Source organism: Denticeps clupeoides, chromosome 7 (assembly GCF_900700375.1).
Source record: "Denticeps clupeoides chromosome 7, fDenClu1.1, whole genome shotgun sequence".
Classification (NCBI taxonomy): domain Eukaryota; kingdom Metazoa; phylum Chordata; class Actinopteri; order Clupeiformes; family Denticipitidae; genus Denticeps; species Denticeps clupeoides.
This window is the reverse complement of record NC_041713.1, coordinates 25,104,517-25,116,039: the sequence shown is the minus strand read 5'-3', so window position 1 is coordinate 25,116,039 and position 11,523 is coordinate 25,104,517. Positions and strand designations below refer to the sequence as shown.

Here is an 11,523-nt window from a genome sequence, read left to right as displayed (position 1 = left end):
TTATCTATTGTAATGTGAGTAATGCAAGTACTCACCCCATTATTCTGTGCATTGCGACCTAACCGATACCTTTCATACCTGAAAGAGAGAGAGAAAAAGTGTGTAGGTTTGTGTACTTGGGTGTATTCACATCTATTATGGCTATGTGTGATAGTGTACCTCTCATATCTGAGGAAAATGTTGTTCAGGTCGTCATTGACATGTAGCAGCTCCTCAGTCACCTCCTCATTGGAGATGCATGATATCAGCTCTACTATCCTTTTCTGCATGGCTCTGCATGTCTTGTTCAGCTCCTGCAGAAAGAAATATTAGTAACAAAGCTCCATTAACCAAGATAACACGTTCCATTAGATCAACAAAAAATGTCACACAAAGAAAATCTAGTCTGCTGATTACTCTATGTAAAGGAGCATTGATTAGTGAAGTGAAAGTGAAGTGATACACAGCAGCACACGGCGCACACAGTGAAATTTGTCCTCTGCATTTAACCCATCACATTGAGTGAGCAGTGGGCAGCCATGACAGGTGCCCGGGGAGCAGTATGTGGGGACAGTGCTTTGCTCAGTGGCACCTTGGTGGATCAGGATTCGAACCATAAGGATTAGGATGTTCAAGTTAGCATCTTGGTCTCCAGGTTTTTGAGTTCAAAGCCATAGTCATATTAAGTCATATCTAACCAATAGAACACATTACATTAGCTCCTAAGACTCCCAACCTGTTCCAGTCAACCAGGGTGTACCTCAGGGTTCTGTGCTGTGCTCTACTTTCTATATGCTTCCACTTGTACAAATGATTAACCAGGATGGACTAAATTTTCATTGATATACTGATAATGCTCAGTCCCCAATTCTTCTCAGCACCAAGCCCTCCAATCCTCTACCTCCTCAAATTGTCTGGTTAATATCAAAACCTTGATGTCGTCTAATCTTTTCATGTTAAATAACGATAAATCTAAACTCTTGCTTGTAGCTCCTAAGCCACTGGGGCAGTGGTGGCCTAGCGGTTAAGGAAGCGGCCCCATAATCAGAAGGTTGCCGGTTTGAATCCCCATCTGCCAAGGTGCCACTAAGGTGCCACTGAGCAAAGCACAGTCCCCACACACTGCTGCCCGGGCACCTGCCATGGCTGCTCACTGCTCACTCAGGGTGATGGGATAAATGCAGAGAACAAATTTCACTGTGTGCACAGTGTGCTGTGCTGCTGTGTATCACATGTGACAATCACTTCACTTTTCTTAAATTAGAAAATGTTCATTCTTTTAACCTCTATTGTGCCATGCCTCTTTCACGCCAGGTAACATCTAATTGGAGTGTTTTAAATACAGTGCTAACTTGTCCAGGGCATTAAAAAAAAAAAAAAAATTAACAATGCACAAGATATGAAAACCTTAGATATTTCACAAAAACTTTAACAAAAACAGTGACAATCATACTGTAAAGAGATTTGTGGTTTATCTAGAGCACACATGGGTTTGTGCAGTTAAAGGCACAATGAGGAAGGTTTCTGCCAGATGAATATATCAGATTAAGAAAAAAGCTGCTAAAATGCCAGTACAAAGCAGCAAAGAGGTACTTGAAGCTGCTGGTGCTTCTGGATTCCCACAAACGTCAAACTGTACTGTCCAGAGGCTTGCAGTTATGCCACTGCTAACCATGTAACATTTCAATTCAACTCTAATGGTTGATGACATGAAACTTATGCTGACTGTCATTTGCATTGACTATTTAGGAAAATCAGAGAAAAATAACATTTGCACAATACATTGCATAATAATGAAAGCATTATACTGTCAAATAGAGAAAAGGTCATTAATATCAATATATATTAGTAAATGTTAAATAAAAGAAGTAAATATATTAAAGTATCACAATTAATTATTAAAACTGGGCATGCATGGAATTCAAACCTGCTAAATCACAGACACTGGTTTGGAGGAAGGGGAAATTGACAGTTTTGCTTTTTTTCAGGGGAAGTAAACCAAATTCCACTAGTCACAGAAAAGCTTATTAAAAGCACTGACAAGATGCTTTAAGGACACTGCAGGTCTGGGAGCTGAGGAGCTAGCTCACAACCATGGACAAACTTAAAACCTAAGCAGCATGCTGCGACTTCCTTTCAGCAGTCTGTTTAATGAGATTATGATCACCAGTACCAGGGTAGTGCTGCAGCACAGTGACTCAAGTGACAAAGCTTGCTTCAGCAGGCATTGATGTTAGAACTGGTAGGAAGTAGAAAACATGTGAGGCATGTGAGTCTTGGCTGAGTCACAGCGGCGACACAGCAACTTTGTAGGAGCAGTGGTGTCAGGGCAAGTAGTGTTTGGAAGTTCTTCAAGGAATCTCTACAGCAAGGCCCAAGTGAAAGAAAGACACCAGTTAATCCAACAAGAAGGCACATTGGTTGAAGGAACTATGGGAAGCAGAGCCACACCTCAGGCTGGGCTATATAGCCTAAAAATAATATTGCAATATATATCTCATGAAATTTCCTCTAAACCAAAGCCTTTTATTGCATAGAATGACACCAATAGAATGCATTTAAACAATGTTTAACATATTTGGACCCAAGACCTTTGTACACACATGCCAACCAAATGCATGTCTGGAATTCAGTAAATCTGATCATTGCTGAAGCTGCAGTGGGATCCCTCAGATAGCCGGTGGTAAGATAAAAGGAAAAATACAGACAAAGACAAAAATAAAAGGAAAAGAGTGAGGGGCAAACCTGAAGTAGTTCAAGGTCTGATACATCTTCCTGGCCTGGAACCATCTCAGTCAACATCTCTGAAATCACTTTGGCATTGCCCCGAACAATGTCCAGTTCACTGTGCAGCCTGGCGATCTGCATGGATAAAGGGAGTGAGAAAGCACAAAAATACATTTTGATTAATCTTTGTTTAATTCACCATACAGTTTAAAGTAATGTCCTGTGGTGGGCTGGTGCAACACTGATTAGGACTAAGCAGTTATGGAGAGTGAGCGAGTTTTTAAAAATAAATAAGTAAATAAAATTCTGGCTTTAGAATAAAGATGCTCAATGTCGTCTACAGTATACAGTGACATAGTTCAAACTAATGTAACTGGTTTCAGTGTGTGGACATTAACTTTTCAGGTTTGGAAAGGTGCTGAGTGCAGCTGTATTTTGATGAAACTCTTACATTACATATGCTCTTTAATCATAAAGTTTTACATTATAAAGAACAGTGTACTGTTTACTTTTCTGCGAAGTATGGGCACAAACTTGCAGTGTAGCTTACATTTGTCTGCTTTAAAAATCCAGTTTGATAGTTTATACAAAATCTCACATATAAACAGTTGGATGATTGTCCAGTGTTTCCAATAACAGAGGTGCTTACAAGACTGTTCCACCGTCTTTTGTGATTGCTTATAAGGAATATCTTGTTATTGGAAAATTCCTCCATTCAGTGCATACTGTGCACTGCACCACTGCATTCGCAGACCTTGGATTCCTGATACAACTGATGTTTATAGTACAGAAAAAAAATACTGCATAAAATTGGAATGTGCAGTTGAGCCCAAAATTACTAGCCTCCCAGGAAATATGGATTTTTTTATAAACGTTTTCCCAATGTGAAACTTGATGAATCAAACATTCACCAATACTATTTAGTAGCTTTTAGTAAAATTTGTAACATAAAATACGTTTTATGCTTGCTTTATATAAAAAAAAAACTAGCCCAATATGAATACTTGCTTTCGAAAACCACACCTGTGCAGTCAACTGGCTTCCTAACAACATTGAATCAGAATAAAAATACTAAAAAGACACAATGTGTGCTTTGTGTCTTATTTTCTTATCTTCTATAGACTTTGGTTACATGTATTCTGGTGGGGGTAAGGGATTTAGTGACAATCTGTGTGTTTATTTAATTATGGAATATCTAAGTGTGTTAGTGTTTCTGGTTAGATCAAATATGTTTCTGTATTTTCTGTTTGTTTAATTTGTGGTTATTATTAAAAGTTATAAAAGTCTGATCACCCCTCAAAAATTGTATGGTTGCAGCCGTGCCCTTGGGTTAGTGGGTCGAGGACCCGGTTCCGTTCTCTTAAACACATGGCATGGGCTGTAAGAGAGGGGCGCAGGAAGGAGACACGACGTTGTGACGCGATGTTCTGATGCGACTTTGCTTTTTGTGCAGAAAAATACAGATCATTAAGCAATCTCTTGGTGTCATCTCGTCATTTGCTGTTCGAGGAGTAAAATAAAAAAAATTAAAAAAACACACAACGCAGAAGAACCGCTACACTTGTTCATATTTTATTGTGCAGTCCCTCCAGCATTCCAAGATGATTTTGTGATATTTAAAATCATAATGACTATTTAAAATCATAATGCACAGGGCACCAAATCGGAAAGAAGCCCTTCACAAATTCCACAGATTAAGAGGTTCTGGATGATGATGAATGGGCTGTGAATCTTTCTGATTTTACATGTTTCTTCATAAGCAAATGATATGCATAATTTTTTTTAAATGTAAGGGACAAAATGGCCTATTGGCTTATTGTTGAGTAAGAGAGTAGCAGAAAAAAAAAAAAATTATGTGAACTATTTAGTTTCAGATACCATATGTGAGTGCAGAGGATTTTTTTCTTTTGACTGTGCTTTTGTTGTTTTCATTTATTAAATATAAAGATATATTCAGTGGAATGGTATGGGCTTCTCCTTGAACCTTCATCTTATCGTGGTGAAGGAACTATGTTGTCTGGGGCACTTGGTGCCCCTGGTAGTCTCCCATGACAAATTGGTCTTAGGTGAAGGGTGAGACAAAGAATGGTTCAGAAGACCTTTCATGGAAGGAAGAACAAAGAGCCAGTGTACCCAGCCCGGAGGGTTACCGGGGTCCCACCCTAGAGCCAGGCCTGTGGTTGGGGCCCGTGAGCAAGCGCCTGGTGGCCAAGCTTTCACTCATGGAGCTCGGTCGGGCCCAGCCCGAACCAGATACATGGGCTCATCAAACAGTAAACCCACCACCCACAGGATGAGCCTGAAAGGTCCGGTGCAATGTGGATCGGGTGGCAGATATAGATATAGTCGGACTCACCTTGAAACATAGCATTGGCTCTGGAACCCAAGTCCTTGAGAGAGGTTGTACATTCTCCTTTGCTGGAGTTTCTCTGGGTGAGAGGCAGAGGGCTGGGGTTGGCTTTTTGTAAGCCCCAAGACTCTGTTTGTTGGGGTTTACCCTGGGGGACTAGAGGGTAGCTAAGGCCCGCAACAACACAAGTTTCAGCCTGTTGAGCAACGGGCGTTCATTCCACAAAGGCGAGAAAGCTCCATTCAAGCAAAGCGCCTTCAGGCATGCTGTATCTCTACACAAGACAGATGTGTTTGCATCTATCGACACAGTCGCAGGGAACCTCAGAGATGCTGACCCAGCTTGGTACTGCCCGTGCACAAAATAAATAAATAAATAAATAATTGTGCAGGTTATTCAGGGCAAAAATGCTGTTGGAACGAAAGAACATTCTAAAAGAACATAAATGCTGCTTTAGATGCTGCTCCCCAAATCACCTCGCCAATGATTGCCAGACAATGCTGAAATGCAGTCAATGTCACAGTGAAGGACACTGCTCTGCAATGCTTCCAAACCCCTCTCAGCCAATGCCTCAATCATCTGCTAAGTTAGAAGCTGAAGAACTAGAAGCAAGTCACATCATCATCAGCAGCTGGACTTAGGCTGGGGATATAATAAGTGAAGTGTGTCTAGACAACAGTCAATGCCTTGAGATCTCACATTCTCCAGAATGGACATCCTTCACACATCACTCGTCATAACAGCAACAGTGAGAAAGATAAAGTGAGGTGCGGCAGGGAGCAGAAGTATGGCCATTCTGCTTACAGGTCAAGGCCAAAGCCAGCTGAGGAAAAGGTAGGGTTGACAATATTTCAAAGAACTGACGATGACAACGAGAGTGCAATGTCTTTCGAGGATAAATTGTTCCTGAATACCATGGAAAAAGAAGTCAATCAGGACGAAGAAAATAACAGGGTAGCTCCTTAGCCATTCAAGTCTCCTTGCCCTGCACTTCCTAAAAACAAGGATCAAGCTCTGTCCCGACTCCGCTCTCTAACACACACATTAAGCAAAAACGCTGAGATGAATCAGCAGTTTTCTTCCTTCATGGCAAAGCTGTTTGGGAACAGGCACCACCCATCTGAGAGAATCAAGAATGTTTGTACCTGCTTGTACCTTGAAACTGCACAAAATTGTATCAAACAGTTTTGCTATGATGAAAGCCTTCGACTCCCCGGCTTAGATCTTAGCTGAACCACAAACCAGATGCTGTTAAATTCTACTGTGACAGCAAGGTGGTCCTCATTTCTAATGACTCAAAGCGTTTGTTTTTGTATGTGCATAATCGCCTGCATGGTATACGGCAGATGACGTCAACTGACCAGTGGCTTTACATTCCTTCTGGGCATAACCCATCTGATCTAGCCACCAGATCTGTGGAAGCATCACAACTTGGATTAAAGGACCTTCTATACAAGCCCGCAAAACTGGAGAGGTGTGAGCACTTTGAGCTATTAGATTCCAAAAAGGATATGGATGTAAGGCCACAAGTAACTGATCTTGCTACCCACTTTGAAATTAAGATACTTTCACCTCAGAGGTTCTAACATTTTTCCTCATGGAAGTCCCTGCAGAGAGCGGTTTCCTTCTTGATACATCAGGATCTCTTACACAAGTCAGACACCACAAACACACCACAGCATTTGTGCAAAGGCTGGCATCGTTATGGTGGGCTTCACACCCCAGACGAGCTTGCAGCAGCCAAAAGACTCATATTAGAGATTGATCAGAGAGATACATACCCAGATGAATATGCCACTCTTCAAATAAACAGAGAAGTTCATAATTCAATTCGCTTGTTCAAGGCTCAAGCCTTGTTCACATACTGTTTGTTTAAAATAGAAAGTGCAATAAAAATGTGTTATACCTAAAATAATGAAATATTACAATATTGATAAAAATAATCAGGATAATCATTTTGGGCTTAATTGTGTAGCCCTAACTTCTGTTGAGCCACTCAACGATTGCATTAGCTATGGTTGATCTTCTTGATGATTTGCCAATCTTCACAAGGAAACAGTAAAGCTCAGGTGTAGTGATAAAGGCCTTTCTTTCCCTCTTGCTCAGTTTGGTCAATGGTACAGAGTGTATGGTTCCAAAATTTCTGTTTCTGAACAATAAAGACCACAGTGCTTTTTAGGACCTTCAATACAGCCAAAAAATGTTTGTGTCCTTGCCCAGATGTGTACAATGACAATTCAGTCTCAAAGGTCTACAATTCCTTGGACTTCATTGTTTGGTTCCTCATATAAACAAGTGGTACCTTTCCATATCATGTCCAATCAACTGAATTTACCACAGGTGGACAACAGTCAAGTTGTAGAAGCATCTCAAGAATGACTAGTGAAAATCTGAGCTCAATTTTGAGTGTCGTACTTATGTTTGGCATAAGTATAACAAATATAATAATTCTGTTTTTTTTTTACTGTTTAATGTAGATTTTGTAAACGAAAACTAGATTATAACAACTGAGCAGGGTTAAGACACCTGCTGGTGTATATACTTAGAATATTATTGGCTGGCTTAGTAAGAAATGTTGCTTCTATTGCCAAAAGTCTTATTCTCTGTTGTAACTTGATTGTGTACAAAATGACAATAATTTCCCTTCCATTTTTAGAATACAACATGATATTTCAGTTGTTGAATAGGGGTACCTGTTCATGGTTGGCATTTATAGAGCCCTGTATCTGAGCAGATTTGGCAATATTAGGATTGGAAGTGGTGCAAGCAGGTTTTGGTAGGCTCTGATATGCAGAGTTGCTCTGCTGGGATGGGGCTTTATACTTCAACACTGCTGGGTCCACCTCTGGCACTCCCTGAAAATAAAAAAAATAGAGATTGAGCAATAAAAAAAAAAAGTCAGAAAACCAGCTGACAAGAGAGCATGTCTGTGTGTTTTACCCGTTGTGGCGTGTGTATAGGGGACAGGGCATCCAGGTCAGCCATGGGAAACTCCACACCTTTTCTCTTGAGTTCCTCATAAATTTGAACAACCCCTGTCAGGTCAGGACTGCTCCTAAAAGCATCTGCCCAGGCCTTAAAGCAGAGGCCAAGTAAATAGACAAGTAAAAAATTATGTTGTTCAATTAAGTCTTGTCTGTTCAGAATTCAGAGAAAGACAAAAAGCCAGCTGATACTCACCTGAATGAGGGCCAACACTTTGTCCTGAACTATAGTTGGTGGGTTGGTTTTTGGGGAGAGGATTTTTACCAGAACACCATCAATGAAATCACGGTTTGCCACTAAGACATGGAAGCGGTGGCCACAGTTTTTGATGCAAGTCTCTAGGACCTGGGCATGGGAAATACTAAGAGTCTGCACTGGCCTACTGAAAGAACGTGCAACTGAGTGTTTTTCTATAAATGTATTTCTGCAATCAATACAGAAATAATTCTGCTATTGACCATAGACCAGATTAATGTTCTCTTTGTGGGTCTAATGCTTTGAAACAGGCCTGAAATTACCGTCAGAGCCAGCATCACCTCCCGAAAGTTCCTGTTTCCATTCAGCTTCTTCTTCACAGCTCTGATGGCATCTTTGGGCCTGTCGAATCAACATATCTTGATCAAACTCACCTTCATCACCCATGCATAATATTCCACTCCATAAATGGGGTATTCATCAATATGGGTGCAGGGAACATACACAGGTTGGATGCCATTATATGCACATCTTGATTCAGCATTAGGATGCACTATCATCTCAAGCTAGGGCTGCACGATTTGGGGAAAAAGACATATTGCGATTATTGAGATCAATATTGCAATATGCGATTGCGATATGATAAAGGACACTTGCTTGTATATCAATGAAAAGTCGCAAACTAATAGTGAAATGTTTAATTTCAAAGTGAAACATACAAATTACTTATAACAACCTGAAATGCCCAGTGCTTTCAAAATACAATATTCTACAAATATAAAATAATCACAAAAAAAATTAAATAATCACAAAAAACTCTTTACATTACTGTCGAACGACAAACCCTGGTAAGGCTAAACAACTGTTTTGATTATATTTGGCCATTATAAAATCCCATATTATAGTTCTTACGTTTAACCAAAACGTTGTTTGGAGGCTGACTTGAACACAGGGATGCATATCTTTGCAAGCATGGCTAAGGTTAAGATTTGTAAACTGAGGTGAATTTCTTTAGGAAACCTTCAAAGTTTGAAAAAAGTTAACTAAACAGCTAAGAACAGTCTAAATAGTTAATGCCTACGTCTAGCCAAAACGTTGAACACAGGAATGCATAGCCTCGCTAGCTTAGCCTAGCTTAGCTAAGGTTAAGACTTATAAAATGGGATTTTATAATGGCCAAATATATTCAAAACAATTGTCCCGCTTTACCTATGAAATCCCCCGGGATCTGGTTTGGAGCGTACAGCGGTTTGTACAGCCCCAAGCAGCACAAGAGTGAGGCATTTTTTGCACTTCTCTCCATAGACATGTATATGCTTCACGCCACTGCAGAGCCTCTCGCAATATGGCGGCGACGTTGACGCATGATGCAGCTCGTCATGCGGCGTCTACCCATATGTCTCCGAATCGAAAGTCATGTGACCAAACACGTCACATGGGAGACGTGAGATGTGAGACTTCAGTCAGCTCGCCAACTTTGAGAGAATGAGAATGGATCGGCAACATATCCGATCCAATCCATGTACTAATCATTTAAATCGCATCTTTTTGCGTTCATGTAATCGCACAGACTGACATCGCGATTACGATTGCGATTAGATTAATCGTGCAGCACTATCTCAAGCCAAATCATCCTGTTTCACATTCCTTGGTTTATGACACTGGAGATAGCAGACCTTATGCACCCCAGAACCACAGGTCAAAATCAAGATGGTCGAATGTACATCCACAATTTTTTTTAACAACTCTCAGGAGTCACATCCCCCCCCCTCTCTGGAAGAGGAGTGAAAGACCACACCACAGTTACTGGTGGATTATTAAGCGAACGATCTTAATGTTTGATGACAGAATCCAATTACGTGAATTAGCTTTAAAAGCATTTAACAAAGAGCCAATGGCAGCTAAATAGTAAGAATCCCTGAGGTTTTCACTGTCAAACAGCCTGATAAGGCTCACTGTCCTGCTAACATAAGCTATTGATGTACCATACTAATGAGCTTTAGCAGCTGCTAACCATATAGCTTAACAAAGCTCACTACAGGTAACCAAACAAAAAGTAATTGAAAGAATAATAATAATTTTGCCATTATTATTGCTTTTTCTTGTTTGTTGTTTATTATTCATTTAGCAATACTACAGCAAAGAAACTAGAAACAATGCATAGGCCCATGCCTGTTCCCACATTAGTCATTTTGTTTTAGCAATTAGGCTTAATTGACTGCTTCATGTTTGTACCTCCCCTCTCAGTACATATAGTGCTACTTTTAATCATCTCAAGCACTTAAGTTGGTCAGCACACATTATTTAAGGTAGTGTTAGGATGTCAGCTAAAACCCAACCTGAAACCCTAACCTGAATGTGTGCGAAATCTAAATGGATGTTGGACCAAAGGGACAACACTCCTCAGCGCAAAACCTGGTTAAAATCTGGGGCTGGAGTGTCCTGTGTTCTCCTTAACTCCACCAGTTTACATAAGAAAACATCCAGATGCTAAACTGGGGAAGATCCACAACCAAGGTTTCACAATAAACCAGCCAGCCTGTCTAGCTTCTCCTCCAGCTTCTTTTATGGTCCAGCTTGCAGATCTAAAAGCCTGGAAGCAAGCTGGTGCCCCCTTGTAGATGGGATGTGATTGTGAAAGTGTTACATTTACATTTACAGCATTTATCAAACACCCTTATCCAGAGCGACTTACAATCAGTAGTGACAGGGACAGTCCCCCTGGAGCAACTTAGGGTTAAGTGTCTTTCTCAGGGACACAATGTGGAAGTGGGATTTGAACCGGGGTCTTCTGGTTCATAGGCGAGTGTGTTACCCACTAGGCTACTACCAACCTAGTAGCCTAGCCTACTACCACCCAGTGTAGGGTACCTAACAGTAGTATTACAGAATCTTATGTGAGTTTTTAATTGAATCTGCAAACACATGTTCATCAGGCGTGTTGTTACGGAGTGCTACTTAAACCTAGTATATCTGACTCAGCAGGTCACACACCTCCATGTGCAGTCCAACTGACCCTCCACAACCAAGGTTGCGTGGCAGTTGTGACGTGTCACCCTTCGGTGGTGCCTGGGAATTGTGCATATCAGTTTACCCTCCACAAATGCGGTTGGAGATTTGGAAGTGGTACCCTTACAGGTTCCAATTGAGTTCTTTCATTGATCCTCTGCAACTGAGGTTGCATGGCAGTTGTGATTAATCACTTTTGGAAACCTACCCCGGGGGACTGTTGATGTGACCTCACAGCTGACGCTTTGAGCTCCTTACCCCCATACCTACTCACCCAC

At 40.9% G+C, this 11,523-nt stretch overlaps 1 protein-coding gene across 9 annotated transcripts in view; it reads right to left on the bottom strand.

Annotated features, from left to right (window-relative positions):
- Positions 1 to 11,523, bottom strand: part of tom1l2a (target of myb1 like 2 membrane trafficking protein a) — a 55,133-nt gene that overhangs the window by 33,057 nt on the left and 10,553 nt on the right. For all 9 annotated transcript variants that reach the window (XM_028986164.1, XM_028986167.1, XM_028986165.1 and 6 more), the window contains 7 exons: positions 8,560 to 8,638; positions 8,237 to 8,386; positions 7,997 to 8,131; positions 7,750 to 7,911; positions 2,725 to 2,841; positions 160 to 293; positions 36 to 78 (listed from right to left, as the gene is read on the bottom strand). In XM_028986164.1, coding sequence (XP_028841997.1) covers positions 36 to 78; positions 160 to 293; positions 2,725 to 2,841; positions 7,750 to 7,911; positions 7,997 to 8,131; positions 8,237 to 8,386; positions 8,560 to 8,638 — 820 coding nt within the window. The remainder of the gene's footprint in view (positions 1 to 35; positions 79 to 159; positions 294 to 2,724; positions 2,842 to 7,749; positions 7,912 to 7,996; positions 8,132 to 8,236; positions 8,387 to 8,559; positions 8,639 to 11,523) is intronic.